Source organism: Cydia strobilella, chromosome 11 (assembly GCF_947568885.1).
Source record: "Cydia strobilella chromosome 11, ilCydStro3.1, whole genome shotgun sequence".
NCBI classification, from domain to species: Eukaryota; Metazoa; Arthropoda; class Insecta; order Lepidoptera; family Tortricidae; genus Cydia; species Cydia strobilella.
The window spans coordinates 532,819-551,318 of NC_086051.1; the positions used below are offsets into that span (position 1 = coordinate 532,819).

The following is an 18,500-nucleotide window of genomic DNA, read 5'->3' on the forward strand; positions in this document are numbered from 1 at the left end:
AATGTTGTTTAGCAAATAAAATCAGATTTAGGCCCTCGTGTTCATATTGTAATGCAATAAATGAATTTATGCTAATTAAATTATATAAATGTATGTAGTATAAGTAATACATAGAGTTTAATTTCAAAGTATTTTGTTTTCTTTATAGTTAAAAACCTTGTTTTGTCCACTCAATCCTGTTAGGCCAAATTTTTTTTTTTTTTTTTTTTATTCACTTTAAATATTCATACAACTTTTGCCAGTATGCCACTATTGTAAACCTCTTTGGTTTATGTAATAGTTTTTCGTTTTAATATCTTCATTTGGTTCTAAATGCGTGTAATCCGAGTTTGCTTCATCCTAGGAAGTGTGCATGGAATTAATTTCTCAAAACGCTACTTTTGAATATAATTTGATTGGCCTATTAGCGCATTTTCTCTCCAGTGGGGCACTAAATTAGGCTAAAAAACTTTCAGTGCCAAGTTGCCCCATTTTCAGTACAAAATGAACACACCTATGACCTACTGTGTTCTTGGCAGTGAATGTGTTAAAGATATTTTGGGTCATTGGATAATACTATAATTCAAAATAAAAAATCATATTTTGCAAATTTATTTGAGAGATTTTTAAAAACATCTTACAGATCTTAAATTATGTTTTTACACTTACAAATACGAATGTTCATATAGGAGAATACTAAAAATTAACACTAAAGTTGTACATTATCAAATTTGACGTTTTACGAAAGATGTCATATTGCTTTCAAGAACGCGTTTGAAGTCTTACAATCTGATGCTAATCTCTTAAATATTTAATCTTCAACAAACATTACATCATCAATAAATTTATAATATGTAGGAATTTGCGAAACCTTATATAACTTTCACAATGAGACTTTATTTTAGTGACTTGAAATTCCAAATCCTTTGCTTTTGCAAGCAGCGGCCCCGCCGCGATCTCAGAAACCAAGCGTCATACATTTTGAAATGGTATCGTTGTTTTCCGACAAGTTATTCCACTAGCACAGTTCAACCACCTCATCGTTGGCCTCCACGCGCCTGCGTTTCGGCGGCTTCACCGCTGGCTCCCCGTCATCATCCTCGTCAATAATCTCCATGTCGCTGTCACTGTCATCCTTTCTTGAAGTCGACGGGCCAGGCTTAGGTTCAGATCCATTAGACCCATTAGCTTTCTCTTTCTCTTCTTCCTTAGGCGCGGGCATCGGTTCGTCGGCTTGTGTGACCACGCGCCAAGCTTTTTCCTCATCTTCCTGTTGTAATCTGACTCTAACCTCATAATTTTGTAGAAAATCATCTACGAGTAAAGCACAGCCGTCGCTCAGGCCGATTTCCTCGAGCGTCTTATCGTTGTTATGGTCAGTTTCGCCGGGTTCTGATGAGAGTACGACGAGCCCTTTGCCCTCCACGGTGGCGTCGGGAGCTTGCATGTTGAGGCCCTCCTTGAAGGCCGTGTTGAGGTCCTTGAGGGTGAGCTGCTTGAGGTTGCAGGCGAGGGCTACCTCGGGCTTGGGGGCGCACACGTAACATTTTGGGTTGGGAGGGGTTAGTGCTGAAACAAATAATGGTAATGTAAGAATGGGTGGCGGAAAATTTACCCTCCCATAGAAAATGGACCAGCCAAATTTTTTTCGCGATTTCGGGTTTGGTCCCATAGTAAAAGTTGCTCAGTATAACCCCTAAACCTCCCTGGCCACGGAAATGCACTTATATTTTAGCCAGCCTGTTTGTATATTATGTTTACTTGCCTATACCTACGTCACGAAATAATAAGAATTGTGCGTGATACAAATTATCGATACCATGCAATAGTTAACACCAATTAAATGTTTTTTATCCAACATAACCCATTATATTACGTGCTCATAACATGTTGCACACTGTACTAACAACTTTGACCATCGGTGCACCTTGTGTGTTCACAATAAGGCTTAAAACTAGTCGGTTGTCAGCGTCGACGTATAATTACTCATTACTCATCATGGTAGACTAACCAGACTAAATTAGTCCAATTACGTTACCGCTATTTGTGATTGCAAGGGGAACGATGTACCTACTAGCGTCTAGTGTCGAGTCTAACGTAGCCGTCACCATACAATAGTTATTTGTGCAACAAGAGAGGAAAGTTGGTTTTTCTTGCGAGTGTTTATTTAGTCCCGAGAAAGCGAAAGATTCTATAATTGAATCACGAGCGAAGCGAGTGATTCTAAGGTAGAATCTTGAGCGTAACGAGGGACTCAAAAACACGAGATGTAAAATAACTTTGCTCTCGTGTTGCACACATAATTTTTCACCTCAGTAGTGAGAACATAATTAAAGGTTAAAATGTATTTCGAATTACACAAATTAAACAGAAAAAAAGGAATATAATATGTACGATACGATACGATACAATTTATTATTTATTTATTTATGATACGATACGATACCATACTATACCATACTAAGGTATGGTATAGTATGGTACTATACCATACTAAGGTATGGTATAGTATGGTATGGTATTGTATGCAATACCATACCATACCATATCATACAATACCATACCATGCCATACCACACCATACCAAACCATACCATACCGTACCATACAATACCATACCAAACTATACCATACCATACCATACCATACCATAGTAGCAGTTCATGGCCTTCATTAAATTAAAAAGCTACTTTGTTTCACTCGTTGCACTTTCCTCACTCCAGGGAGTGAGGAAAGTAGGCTTGTTCGAGCTGCTGAGGTGAAAATGAAATTACGCTCTCATTTTAGAACGACATGCTTAAATTACGTGAAATTTGTCGCAATCGCTTGCGTCGTTCAAGGAGAGGTTAAAGAAGCTGTGGTTATCTGATTGACTAATGTGCCTATATTTGTATTGTATGTTGCTTTATATTTTTCTACTTCTTTCCAATTTTTAGTGTATTTTCCCCATTCCTTTTTGTGTAATATATTATATGTTTATCCTATTAATTTTGTATGTATTTATATCCTTTATCTTTCTGGTACCTTGTTGTACATTTTGCTACATTTGTCACCCTCTTTTCACTTTCTCCTCTCATCTACTCAAAGGTTAACTGGAAGAGATCCCTCATAGGGATAAGTTCGCCTTTGTACATCTTATTATTTGTACCATGTAATTTTTTATGTGTATATTTGTACAATAAAGAGTTTACTACTACTACTAATTTGACGTGAGTATTCAAGTAACATATATCTATGTCTGGTGCTAGTTTTCGATACTATAAATTGTAATACAAATACATTAGAGAGAGTAAAACTTTTACATACAAAACTTCTACTCTCACTATTTTCTTTGTATAACCATTTTTAGCGAAACTAGCACCAGACAGACACTTATAATACATCTCATGTAATTTAAACGAGTTTTAAAATGAGAGCATTACTTCGTGTGTATGTTAATAGCGGCTTTTTGGCGTAGTTTGTGTGACTCTTAATAGTACATAATAATAATATTGTCTTCGGTTACCGCGATAGTTACTCATGAAATAAAACTATGAAAACGGATTATATCGCGTATATTGAATTTATAATACATCCCGACGTTTCGAACTCTTTACAGCGTTCGTGGTCAACGGGTGACTGAGGAAAAATTACAATGTGCAAAAATACCCACATACTAAAATAATGAACAATCATAGACTACAAACTTTAAGGCTGGTTGTACATGCAAAATCGGTTCATAAGGCTAGTTATACACTACAATTATTTTTCAAGTAAAGATATATATATATATACGCGATAAAAACTACGCCGGCTCCAACCCTACACCACGAACGCTGTAAAGAGTTCGAAACGTCGGGATGTATTATAAATTCAATATACGCGATATAATCCGTTTTCATAGTTTTATTTCATGAGTACATAATAATGTTTATGTCGAGATCCGACGCCGCACCAAGGTGCAAGACGTCGGATACGTCATTACCAAACTTTAATGGAGCTGGGCGGGACATGTTGCCAGACAGTGATGGCAGGTGGGCCAAAATGTTAACGGAATGGTGGCCGTTTTCGAACGAAAGGAGTGCCTGGCGTCGTTGGCTCGTCGGGTGGACGACATTCGGAAGACTGCGGGTCACTTCTGGATGAGATTGGCTCAGGACCGGTTAAGTGGCGTACTCGAAGAGAGGCCTATGCTCAGCAGTGGGCGATAGAAGGCTGACATGATGATGATATTGATGATGATGATGAATATGTTTATTTGATTTATTCATAATTCTGACGTGGTTAATTACAGTTGTTTCTTGAAGCGTTTATACTATACGCGTTATAGTCGGACGGTACACGTGTGAATCGGTTGCACGTGTTAAAAAACGGATCATTGAATACTGTTTTTTGGGAGGCACATTGTCCGGCTGTTGTTTGTAGATAAGATACGCATTTATAGCGCTAATAAAATTTACGTTTTCTTGTTATAACGTGTTTTTTCCACCATGTCGGTGGCCAAAAAGAATACTGCCCGCCTGATGGTAAGCTGTTACCAAAGCCCATCGAGGTTCCGGTGTAACCATCGCCACACTAGTGTATACTCACTCTTCTCGGGCACGAACAGCTGCCCGCGATGGTTGACCTTGGGCCGCAGGTACACGCTGGAGCAGGTGTGGACGTGGCCGGCGAGGATGGCCTGTGCTCGCAGCACGGCCAGGCCGGCCACGATGTTGGCTATGGCTGTTACCATCGCTACACTAGTGTATACTCACTCTTCTCGGGCACGAACAGCTGCCCGCGATGGTTGACCTTGGGCCGCAGGTACACGCTGGAGCAGGTGTGGACGTGGCCGGCGAGGATGGCCTGTGCTCGCAGCACGGCCAGGCCGGCCACGATGTTGGCTATGGCTGTTACCATCGCTACACTAGTGTATACTCACTCTTCTCGGGCACGAACAGCTGCCCGCGATGGTTGACCTTGGGCCGCAGGTACACGCTGGAGCAGGTGTGGACGTGGCCGGCGAGGATGGCCTGTGCTCGCAGCACGGCCAGGCCGGCCACGATGTTGGCTATGGCTGTTACCATCGCTACACTAGTGTATACTCACTCTTCTCGGGCACGAACAGCTGCCCGCGATGGTTGACCTTGGGCCGCAGGTACACGCTGGAGCAGGTGTGGATGTGGCCGGCGAGGATGGCCTGTGCTCGCAGCACGGCCAGGCCGGCCACGATGTTGGCTATGGCTGTTACCATCGCTACACTAGTGTATACTCACTCTTCTCGGGCACGAACAGCTGCCCGCGATGGTTGACCTTGGGCCGCAGGTACACGCTGGAGCAGGTGTGGACGTGGCCGGCGAGGATGGCCTGTGCTCGCAGCACGGCCAGGCCGGCCACGATGTTGGCTATGGCTGTTACCATCGCTACACTAGTGTATACTCACTCTTCTCGGGCACGAACAGCTGCCCGCGATGGTTGACCTTGGGCCGCAGGTACACGCTGGAGCAGGTGTGGACGTGGCCGGCGAGGATGGCCTGTGCTCGCAGCACGGCCAGGCCGGCCACGATGTTGGCTATGGCTGTTACCATCGCTACACTAGTGTATACTCACTCTTCTCGGGCACGAACAGCTGCCCGCGATGGTTGACCTTGGGCCGCAGGTACACGCTGGAGCAGGTGTGGACGTGGCCGGCGAGGATGGCCTGTGCTCGCAGCACGGCCAGGCCGGCCACGATGTTGGCTATGGCTGTTACCATCGCTACACTAGTGTATACTCACTCTTCTCGGGCACGAACAGCTGCCCGCGATGGTTGACCTTGGGCCGCAGGTACACGCTGGAGCAGGTGTGGACGTGGCCGGCGAGGATGGCCTGTGCTCGCAGCACGGCCAGGCCGGCCACGATGTTGGCTATGGCTGTTACCATCGCTACACTAGTGTATACTCACTCTTCTCGGGCACGAACAGCTGCCCGCGATGGTTGACCTTGGGCCGCAGGTACACGCTGGAGCAGGTGTGGACGTAGCCGGCGAGGATGGCCTGTGCTCGCAGCACGGCCAGGCCGGCCACGATGTTGGCTATGGCTGTTACCATCGCTACACTAGTGTATACTCACTCTTCTCGGGCACGAACAGCTGCCCGCGATGGTTGACCTTGGGCCGCAGGTACACGCTGGAGCAGGTGTGGACGTGGCCGGCGAGGATGGCCTGTGCTCGCAGCACGGCCAGGCCGGCCACGATGTTGGCTATGGCTGTTACCATCGCTACACTAGTGTATACTCACTCTTCTCGGGCACGAACAGCTGCCCGCGATGGTTGACCTTGGGCCGCAGGTACACGCTGGAGCAGGTGTGGACGTAGCCGGCGAGGATGGCCTGTGCTCGCAGCACGGCCAGGCCGGCCACGATGTTGGCTATGGCTGTTACCATCGCTACACTAGTGTATACTCACTCTTCTCGGGCACGAACAGCTGCCCGCGATGGTTGACCTTGGGCCGCAGGTACACGCTGGAGCAGGTGTGGACGTGGCCGGCGAGGATGGCCTGTGCTCGCAGCACGGCCAGGCCGGCCACGATGTTGGCTATGGCTGTTACCATCGCTACACTAGTGTATACTCACTCTTCTCGGGCACGAACAGCTGCCCGCGATGGTTGACCTTGGGCCGCAGGTACACGCTGGAGCAGGTGTGGACGTAGCCGGCGAGGATGGCCTGTGCTCGCAGCACGGCCAGGCCGGCCACGATGTTGGCTATGGCTGTTACCATCGCTACACTAGTGTATACTCACTCTTCTCGGGCACGAACAGCTGCCCGCGATGGTTGACCTTGGGCCGCAGGTACACGCTGGAGCAGGTGTGGACGTGGCCGGCGAGGATGGCCTGTGCTCGCAGCACGGCCAGGCCGGCCACGATGTTGGCTATGGCTGTTACCATCGCTACACTAGTGTATACTCACTCTTCTCGGGCACGAACAGCTGCCCGCGATGGTTGACCTTGGGCCGCAGGTACACGCTGGAGCAGGTGTGGACGTGGCCGGCGAGGATGGCCTGTGCTCGCAGCACGGCCAGGCCGGCCACGATGTTGGCTATGGCTGTTACCATCGCTACACTAGTGTATACTCACTCTTCTCGGGCACGAACAGCTGCCCGCGATGGTTGACCTTGGGCCGCAGGTACACGCTGGAGCAGGTGTGGACGTGGCCGGCGAGGATGGCCTGTGCTCGCAGCACGGCCAGGCCGGCCACGATGTTGGCTATGGCTGTTACCATCGCTACACTAGTGTATACTCACTCTTCTCGGGCACGAACAGCTGCCCGCGATGGTTGACCTTGGGCCGCAGGTACACGCTGGAGCAGGTGTGGATGTGGCCGGCGAGGATGGCCTGTGCTCGCAGCACGGCCAGGCCGGCCACGATCGCGTTGGCCGTGGCTATGGCTGGGATTATGTTGCCGGCCATTGCTGTAACAATGGGGAATAAGACTCTTTAAGAACATAGACAAAGCAGGGTTATCTACCATCGGCCCTATAAAGTACAATTTTTGATCACTATTGTTGTAGAAAAGACCACTGCTGCCTTACCCTGCTGCGGCCTACCATACGAACAAATTGGCAAGAGTTGAATTTGAAATATTCATTCGAACGATAGGTTCGTATAAACAAATCGACTCGATGTAACAATGTCATATTTATTTGCAACAAATTATCTGTGAAAATTCATGGGATTTACGAGGTTACAATAAGATTAAAAACCAAATGTACAAAAAGAATATGCGTGGTGCAACTGGCCCTTAATCTCAAAGCGACTCAGAGCCAGATTTGACTGTAAAGTTTAGAACACCTAGATAGACTCAAGAGGCCAGATCTGACTGTAAAGTTTAGGACACCTAGATAGACTCAGAGGCCAGATCTGACTGTAAAGTTTAGGACATCTAGATAGACGCCAGATCTAACTGTAAAGTTTAGGACACCTAGATAGACTCAGAGGCCAGATCTGACTGTAAAGTTTAGGACATCTAGATAGACTCAGACGCCAGATCTAACTGTAAAGTTTAGGACACCTAGATAGACTCAGAGGCCAGATCTGACTGTAAAGTTTAGGACATCTAGATAGACGCCAGATCTAACTGTAAAGTTTAGGACACCTAGATAGACTCAGAGGCCAGATCTGACTGTAAAGTTTAGGACATCTAGATAGACTCAGACGCCAGATCTAACTGTAAAGTTTAGGACACCTAGATAGACTCAGAGGCCAGATCTGACTGTAAAGTTCAAGACACCTAGATAGACTCAGACGCCAGATCTAACTGTAAAGTTTAGGACACCTAGATAGACTCAGAGGCCAGATCTGACTGTAAAGTTTAGGGCACCTAGATAGACTCAGAGGCCAGATCTGATTGTAAAGCCTAGGACACTTAGATACTCACACTTGATCTCGAAGCGGCTCTTGGTGGGAATGTTGAAGATGTGCGCGCGCACGTTGGCGCAGGCCGTGACGAAGTCCATGGCGCTCTTGTCGTCCTTGTCCCACACCAGGTGGTCGCCGGCCGGGCGCGACGCCAGCTCGGCCTGCAGGGACTTGCAGCTCGCTGCGAATACCTAAGGAAACAACTTTAGTTAGCCGATCGCAGAGTAGAAGCGGGTCGAAGGAGTTAGGTTTTGAAAATCCTATTGGGATTATTTCGGAAGTTTCTAAACAAATCGTGTATGAGTCAAGCGGTACATAGTTTTGTTATGTAGTTGTCGGTGCTGTTGTGAACCAATCCTTTGGTTCTCTCACTTTGTGAGTCTAATAAGGATAAAATTGTATCTTACAAAAGGGACTTTTTAAAGGTTTTTATTACGAATGCTTAATTGAAAGCATAGGCCGAGGGGCTTTACATAAACAAGCTTAAAAATTAGCCTCATGCATGAAGTTTATATTTGAACGAAATATGTTTTATTCGGATGTTTGTTACCGTTATATCATGTTACAAATGCATTTCCGTTTTTAAATTACCATTTAATCACTTAAAATTATAAATAAAAATTTGCCCGCGAAAAGCTAGTGAGCGAAACGCTCGAAACGCCACGTGACGTCACGCGTTCGACAGATTAGTGTCATTAGTAGCAAACGTCAGTTGGGCCGCCCAACGTGTGACGTCATCACGCTCTGTCGAATTCGCGCCAAAAATTATGAGCGTTTCAACAGCTCAAAAATTTTCAACATTATAAATATTTTTTTATAAAATAATGTTAAGGTTTACAAAAGTATTTTTATCATTTCCGGTGTTCCAACGATATAAATTATGAATCCAAAAATAAAAATAAATTAATGCATGGAGCTAATTGTAGGTTAGGAAGAAGGGACACGAATGGCAGTTTACCTGTGCACACTCGTGTATCGACCACACGCGCTGGTCGGGCAAGCCGGAGTGCTGCGCCGGCGGGGCGTCCCGGCCGGGGAGCTCGTCCCAGGACAGGGGGACAGGCGGCCTGTCAACAAAAACACGGTTATGTCATTTACATAATTTATATTTAAATTTCTCGCTCTCAAACATAAACACATTGCTTATTTTTGTTATCGAAGATAGTTCTTCTACAGCGTCAATTCGTCAACACTCCCTATACCTTCGAATAATTTTATTACAAAAAACAATCGTCGGAAATATTAGGATCATTGTAAAATTTTATTCGTTTCTTCCAAAAGTTCTAAACGGAGAATATTTTTTTTATTTTTTTATGTGATATTCAGCAAACGAGCAGACGAGGCGCCTGATGGGAAGCAGTCATCGTCGCCCATGGACGTAAGCAACATCACAGGAGCCACTTAAGCATTGCCGACCCTTGAGAACCCTAAATACCCGATTTTGATATCATCCTTTTGGAGCTTAAAAACAATTCTCGACATCAAAAGTCGGTCTCAAAAATTCTAGTGCTCCCGGATTCTCCGGAGGCAGCCATCGCACCCTCAGAAAAGATAAATAAAACAAGTTTTCCCAATTTGTCAATAGAAGTATAGATATTAATTAACCTGCGTTTCTTCCAAAGATTCTCCATAGACAGCAAGTATCTGATATCATCTCCGAAGAGCTTGGAGAAGAGTTTCTCCGGGTCGTAGTCGGTGCCGGCGGCCCACGCGCGGGTGCTGCGCCGCGCCACGTTGCCGGCCGCCGTCAGCGCCGACGAGCCCGCCGAGCCTGCACACAAACAAGATCAAGTCTTACGGCCCGGCCACATAGGTGGGAACGAAAGGTCCGATCGCTGTGTCTCGCTCCAACTTATGGCCGCCGCGCGATGTGGCCTGGCCGTTAGGCTTAGAACGCCCTGCGGTTCTTTCAAAAGCGGTTCCGCAATCGCAAAAAATGTAACGTACGCCATGCTTTATAAGCGCCCGCACTTAAAAGACTGAAACCGCAAGAAAAAAAACCGCAGTGCGTTCTAAGCCTTAAACAGAATGGTATTGTCGTTTCCAGGCCATAAATGTAAAAAAAGGTATTGTCGTTTTAAAGCTTAATTCTTTATTTTAAATTATTCACTATGGAACATGTTCCGAAATACGTGAGTGACCCGTTATTCATGTTTCTGTGATGTTTAATATGTCTGTGTCTCACGGAAGTTTTGTTATTAAAAAAATCTAAATCTAGAAATCATTTCCAAGAACGGTAACGATGTGTTTTCATTTCAATCAAACCTCTTAAGATTTTTTCAGGGTATTTGTCAGTCAATCCTAGTCCTACTTAGATAAAGCTCAAACACACCTGCCACTTCCGGGTCCACAGTGTCCGGACTGACATCCTGATTCTTGTCCTCTCCTAACAACCGGTTAAAGAGATGCTCGGCCCACACGATGCGATGGATGGGTTCCGAGGGAGCATTGCAAGTGAGAAAACTGTTTAACGGAGCCTTCAGCTGTCTCTACAGCCTAAGCTTTACTAAGGCTTTACCTGCCGCTTCAGGGTCTGCAGTGTCGGGGCTCACGTCTTGATCCGGGTCCTCCTCTCCAAACAGCTGGTTGAAGAGATGCTTGGCCCACACGATGCAGTGGATGGGTTCCGAGGGAGTGTTGCGGATGGTGCAACCCGGGAAGGTCTTCTGAGGAGCTTTGGGCTGGCACTCGTAGCACTGGGTTAGACCTTTTTTGATGAGTTCCACCTGAAATGGAGAAATAAACAATTATAAAGTAGGTAAAGGCAATTTTTTTGTGATAAAAAATGCGAATTTTTAAAGACACATCCGGTGGATGCGGATGTCGAGATTAGGCACATAAAAGCGTCAAATATTACAGTTTAGTAATTTTTATTTTAAAAAAAACACGAAACTTTGTATTTGAACAAGAATATAGGTGCCCCACAATCGCATTACCATACTAAAGTCCAAATAAAACAAACTTTTTTCTTCCTGTCGCTGTCCGTCATAGGCTAAAGTGCTCGATCGATGAATCACGAAAACGAAACGAGATTCCTATTGGCTAATGACTAAATTACCTAGCACTTACGCCGCAGCTAAGACATTTTTGTACCTACCTATTCCACATCCGCATCGATTTTATGCGGATGCGGATACGGATGCGGATGTTGAAACTAAATGCGGAAGTCCCGCGGTTGCGGATGCGAATATCCGCAACATCCCTGCTTTTGAAATATGATGTACTTACCTGTCCAGCATATCCAGCGGTCCCCGTCTCGACCAGCGGCACATTGGCAGCAAGACACATGCGGTTGACATGGTTGCGAGCCACGCGGTTGTCCAGAGCATTCATCACAATGTTGAACTGCTTGAAGTAGCTGACGCCATAGTCATTGCTAAAATTAGAAAAGATATATTTTTACAAAATGGCCTGTATCATACTTCACAAAGGATCTAGGAAATATACTACATCTAATACTCGTTCATGATAACTATATATCTTTATGATTACTGGATACAGGCCATATCAGTTGCCATAACTGCCTGCCTGCTTATTAAATAATAAATAAATAAATATACAAGACATACGTCAGACCTATACTGGAGTATGCGTTTCAAGTCTGGAGTCCTTACTTTGCCAAGGACATTGAGATGCTGGAGAAGGTCCAACGGAGTTTCACGAAACTGCCAAGGCAACTTAAAAACAAGCCATATGAGGAGAGACTAAGCACCGCAGAGAACGCGGAGACCTAATAGAGAGTTACAAAATACTATCTGGGCACTATGACCTCAAGGATTTTCAAGAGATGTTCAAGCGCAACAACAGTGATCGTCTGAGAGGTCATCACTTAAAGCTAGAAAGGCATAGGTCTCACAGTAACCCTTACAAACACTTTCTGAGCAACTGAGTAGTAAGGGCTTGGAACAAACTCCCGGAAGACGTAGTTTCAGCACAAAATGTGAACCAGTTTAAAAATAAATTAGACAAGCATAACACTACATCTAATACTCGTTCATGAAATATATCTTTATGATTACTGGATACAAGCCATATCAGTTGCCATAACTGCCTGCCTGCTTATTAAATAATAATAATAATATACTGGCAAATAACAAAACTTAAAAAATAACCATTAGCTAAATTTATGGTTATAACTATATTTTAAATTAATATTAACAACAAAATGCGAGTTTAGTGACCGCTCGCATAATCTCATGTTAGAGATTTAGCACACAAAATGTATAGTCATAGTCATAGTCATATCATTTATTGCATACATGTGTTTACATTGTCTTATTTATATCTTAGGTTACAACATGCACCCATTAGGGCATAGCAACATAGTTACTTAAATAATACTTAGTCTAAATTATATTTTAACAGCTATACATTATTCACCAGCTTAAATTATATTAAATTATAATTTATCATAAAATTATCCCAATATTAATATTTTTACAATTACAAATTTTTACATTATTATTATGAAATTCAATTTATTCCAAATTATCAATCAACATGCCCCAACTCCCAAAGAACCACGGGAGATTTTAACAGTATATTCCTGATCATATTTAAAGACTAGTTCTATAATTTTTTTTGGTATTTGCCATGTTTCAGTTAAAACCAGTTTTTTATTTTTACATAGTGCAAAACGCCTTTTTGATGGCGATGTTGCCACTACGGGACCTAGTCCAAATATCCTTATTGATCAAGGGCCTGACACTCTTTGATACAGAAAGATAGTCTTATTGCTATTCCTATAAGATGAAAGAGAAAATAGTGCCATGCTTTGTCCTTATCACCGACCGGGTGGCATAATAGGTAGGAGGCAATGGCGAAATACCGAAATTTATAAGAGTGAAAGAGAAGAAATCCTATGCTGCCCAAATTTTATATGCATATTCTTTCTCTTACCCCCGGTCGCTCGGTGGCGCATCTATAACTACTTGTCTATGTTATTGATAGATGTCAGAAAGAGACAAATTTGTCAGTGTTACTTGTAACACTGCAAAAACTAGGTTCTTCAAAAGAGTTAAAATTCTTTTTGAGTGACAGTTTAACAACTAGCATTTACATTTTATGTATAAATATTTACAAAAAAATCGAAAATAAAACGAAGCAATTTTTTTGGCGAAATTAACCTAATTTCATAATTTTTTCTTTCTTTTGGCCTCAGAAATGCATGGTTAAAATAAAATCTCTCGGGTTATATCCATATCTTACTACTCAATATTGTTATATACATAAATGGACTTAACCGAAGCTGTTTTTACCGTTTCTCTGTTATTTATACGGCATTTTAAGGTTATAATTGTTATGTATACACATAGTACTAACCTGATGACGCTGTCGTGGTGTGCGATGATGTTCACATTAGGGTTGAAGCTCAGAGCGCTGTCCTTCGCAACCTGCGCCTTTGATTTACCAACGTGTTCTTTGTGAAACAGAAACTGCCTATTCAAATTGCTTACGTCGATGGTGTCAAGATCAATCTAAAAATAAAGGATATTAGTAGTTAAATACCACATTTAAACGTAAACAAATAAGACAAATCAGTCAATACTTACAATTTCAATGTAAGGAAAGCCGGTCAGGACGAGATTCTTCAAAATCTCGCATCCTATCCCACCGGCGCCCACTACCAAAATCTTTGAATTTGCAATCTCGCCCGTCAGCTTCTCGTCGAAAACGCCCGCCACTCGCGCGACCATTTTACTTATGCTATAAAATACAGTAATATTAATGTAAAAACAACTATTTTCAGAACACTCAGTTTTAACTTAACGCGGAATGGCAGTGGCAAATTCGTCGAATGAACTGTCAAAATTGGCGTCATTTCGTTAGGTACGCGTTCAGAAATTGTAGAAAAAAAAACGTCGTTATAACTAGTTTAATCGTTAATAACGATTGTGACTCGATTAAAATGAAAGCTTTCGAATCGAACAAAAATAATCGTAGGGAACTAAAAAATGTTGCTGTATAATTTAATGTATTCTATTCAACACATCTAAAGAATCGAGGGTTTTTTCATGCTTGCTGCATTTCGGCATACGTTTTGGCAAGCATGGGAGTCAAAGAGTAGTAATTTTAGGGTTCCGTACCCAAAGGGTAAAAACGGGACCCTATTACTAAGACTCCTCTGTCCGTCTGTCTGTCACCAGGCTGTATCTCATCAACTGTGATAGCTAGACAGTTGAAATTTTCACAGATGATGTATTTCTGTTGCCGCTATAACAACAAATACTAAAAAGTAGGGATTCCTCGGTGGGCGAGTCCGACTCGCACTTGTCCGTTTTTTTGTTCTTATTTACTGACAATTTGGTTTGACCAACTATAAATAAGAATAAAGAATAAAGAATAAAGATCATTTATTTCAGCAAAAGGTTACAGACATTCCAGGGGTCTCCGCACTAGGCAGTGCCTGTATCGCGGGGAACCAATTATAATTTAAATATCAGACTTTGTTACAATTACAACTACAAACTAAGGCTTAATCTAGACACAATATTACTAGACAAACTAAATTTTGTTAAATATGGCTTCTGTCTCGGCATAATTTTGTGAGTGCAGCAGTTTGAAAAGCAGTTTTTTCGCTTCCATTTGTGTGCAATCCCTGAGGTTACATAGTTTATTTATAGCATTGTATGTAGACGCCCTGCTGCGTTCCCCAAAACGTTTGCCAAAAGCTGAATTTACTCTTGGAACGGGTAAATTGAAGACGCGTTTTTGTGATAATATATTATACTCCTTTGATACTTTAGACGATTTATGTGTTTGTAAGCAAAGTTTGTGTATAAACAGTTGACGAACAGATAGAACTTTAGCCTGAGCAAAGAGATCAGCAGTTGGAAAACGAAAAGGTTTTTTGAACATTACTTTCAAGACTGAACGCTGCGCTCTTTCAATTTCTAACATGGTAGTCTTTGCTGCACTGCCCCACACTGCAATGCAGTAACAGATTATTGACTGGCACAGTGCGACGTAGACCAGTTTCAGCAAAGATTCATCTGCAGAATGACGAAGTTTCTTAAATATATAAATAGATTTTCTAATTCTACCAGAGAGTTTGTGAATGTGATGTTTAAAATTTAAGTTTTCATCAACAAACAGGCCAAGGTATTTTATAATGTCAGCGCGCTGGATACTATCACAGTTACAGTTACCGAGATTATCCGGAAACTCAGTACATGAGTGAATCTTTATGGTGGACTCGAAAGATGGTTTTGTCAAGGCAGTTTTATGAAAACATAAAAATTTAGTTTTGTCACTGTTAATGGTCAGAAGGTTGGCACGAAACCAGTGCGATGCCATTTGCATACCTCTTTCAGTGACAGCAACTAAATTCTCCCAATTCGTATCGTTGAACAGTATGACGGTGTCATCAGCGTAACATATAATCTCAGAATTTGGGATTTTAAGATTAAGAATATCGTTAATATAGATTGTAAAAAGTGTCGGGCCGAGAATGCTACCCTGAGGAACCCCGAACCCAATGTGCTCATAGTCACTGTTAAAAGAACCCACTTTAACGAACTGCCTTCTCCCAGATAGGTAACTTGTGAACCAGGCCAGTGGCACTCCTCGTATGCCTATATTATGTAGTTTCCGGAGCAGAATCGTAGAGGACACCGTATCGAAGGCTTTAGCTAGGTCTAAAAAGACCCCAATACATTTTAATTTTTTTATCCAAATACGACGATATGAGGTTTGTAAGAACTAAAGTGGCATCTTCCGTGGAACGGTTCCTCCTAAACCCGAATTGTCGGTCAGACAAGAGATCAAAGTTATCTAAGTATTTCACTAATCGCCTGTTAACAAGCTTTTCTAAAATTTTTGAAAAGGTGCTGAGCAAAGATATGGGCCTATAGTTGCCGGGAATATCTTTTGGTCCTGCTTTATGTATGGGAGTAACCGAAGCAATTTTCCACAGATCCGGAAAACAGCCCAAGCTGAGGCTAAGATTATAGATGTGGGTTAAAGGTTCAATGATAGCATTTCTAATACTCTTTAGGAGCTTGTTACTGATCCCGTCACGCCCAGGTGCACTGTCATCTTTTAGTTGTAATATTATGCTTTCAATTTCCTTTTGATCCGTTGGCTGCATAAAGAAGCTGACCCAGCTGCAGCTGGAGTTTACTGGCAAGCATTTCCTCCGACTCACCAGAGTTTGATATAATGCTGCCAGCCAACTCTTGGCCCACGGATGTAAAAAATCTGTTGCAATTGTTAAGAGAGTCTACAGGATTAGTCGTTGAAATAAGTTCTGTGGGTTGAGATTTTTTCTTACTTATATTACATATATTTTTAATGGCATTCCACAGTTTCTTTGTGTTATGGTTATTGGCAGCCAGTTCTTGTTTCTCATACTGTCCTTTGAGTTTTTTCAACAGATTATTACAGAAGTTTTTATATCGATTGTAGGTTAACTGCAGTACGGCGTCATTTGGAAACTGTTTCGACCTTAAATGCAATCTGTCACGATGTCTGGCACAACGCAGGAGTCCGGGTGTCATCCATGGCTTCAGAGTGAATCTGGACCGGGGGATCTTTGTTTGTTTCGAATTTGCAGCTATCGTACTCCTAATTATAGTCATAAAGGCTTCAGTTGCAGTGTTTACATCAGGTTCAGCTAGGATTCCATACCAGTTAGTTGATGACAACTATAAAGCGACACCTTCGAAATTAATAGTAGTTTTGGTTCTATTACGCTTTGGATAAGACAGCGAGTGGTAAGCGATCTCAATGGCGGAGGCCTTGTGATCCGTCACACTGAACTCGCACACCAAGCCCGTCACCAGGCGATTACTTCTAATAAAAATGTGATCCAGGCAAGCCCCTTCCCGGGTAGGTAAGGTGATTGCTGGTGCAAGTCCATGTTCAGCAAGAAGTGATAGGTATTCAGACACATTGGCTCGATTTGTGTTAGCGAGGATGTCTATGTTAATGTCGCCTGCTATGATTAATTGCTTCGCTTGGCCGAGCATGTTCAGTGTGATATCAAGGTCATCGAGAAAGTTTGTGGTGTTTTTGAAAGACGGGGACCTGTAACAACCAAGAATTGTGACCTGATTCGGAATATCTACCATGAGGCAGCATGCTTCGTTGAAACGGGGTTCTGATACGTCCACATTCCAGTGATCTCTGACATATACCACAACCCCACCATTCTGATTTATATTATTTTTGGTGCAATAAGAAGAATATCCTGGTATTTGGTCTATCGATAAGGTATCCTGTAACCTACATTCTGTCAGAACCAACACATCAAACTCAACTTGGGTACGGAGTAAGTTTAGGAGAAATAAGTCAAATTTTTTATTTATACTGCGAATGTTGAAAGTTAAAAGTTTAAAATTCTTATTTTGTTTGAAAATGGAATTGCAGGCATCTGAGCAGGGAACCTCATGACAAGCTATTTTCAGAGTAGTATCAATGTCGTCCGATACCTCAACACTGTCCATTTAAGTAAAAGAAAAGAAAAATATGTCAGAGTTAAAAGCAAAGCGTTCAGTGTTTTTAATATGAAAAAATAGTAAGCGCCACAGATATAGCAGGTGCCTGACATATCTAGGGAAAGGCAGCTTGTCCGAGTTCCTGCCAACAGTGTAACTATGAGCATGAGCACCCAATTGCCATATAGGACTATACAATAAGTACAAATTAACTTTACCTTGGAATGTTGTTGCGCCATATACATAAGTTCTAGCGATGGCATTTAAGGTAACCACATAATTTAATATTAAATTTAGATTAATAGTCTTAATCAATGCTGCAGACAGAATGTGATAAGATATTGCACGAGACAGATTATAATACTTATAATGAGATCCATAGAGCGACAGGTTTACAGTTAAATAAACATCTAAAATAAAATATAATATGACAAGCCCAAACATTGGTAACACAAATAAAGTAATAATACAACCACATTTAATTGGAGATATCATGAAAGGACTTGGACTGACTTTTAGGTGCAGACTCTTTAAGAAGTTTGTCCAACACCATCTCCGAGGCAACCCGGACCACTGAACTGGTTTCTGACCGACGCATATAGATTGTGCCGTTTGACGCCCAGACGAATTTGAACTTCAGTTGTGCCCATGAATAATGATTCAACTAACTAATGAGTATGTAATAGGATAGGATATGGGATAACATTGATTTATAACACGTAACTGTCA

General features: G+C 42.7%; 1 protein-coding gene across 1 annotated transcript; it reads right to left on the reverse strand.

Annotated features, from left to right (window-relative positions):
• Positions 1–575: 575 nt before the first annotated feature.
• LOC134745312 (SUMO-activating enzyme subunit 2) lies at positions 576–14,124 on the reverse strand. Its single transcript, XM_063679307.1, has 9 exons — positions 13,887–14,124; positions 13,657–13,811; positions 11,563–11,710; positions 10,853–11,060; positions 9,940–10,105; positions 9,293–9,401; positions 8,354–8,525; positions 7,221–7,388; positions 576–1,548 (listed from the first exon to the last, which is right to left on the reverse strand). Exons 1-9 carry the CDS (start codon positions 14,028–14,030, stop codon positions 998–1,000), a joined length of 1,821 nt encoding a protein of 606 aa, XP_063535377.1. The 5' UTR covers positions 14,031–14,124; the 3' UTR covers positions 576–997.
• Positions 14,125–18,500: the final 4,376 nt, after the last annotated feature.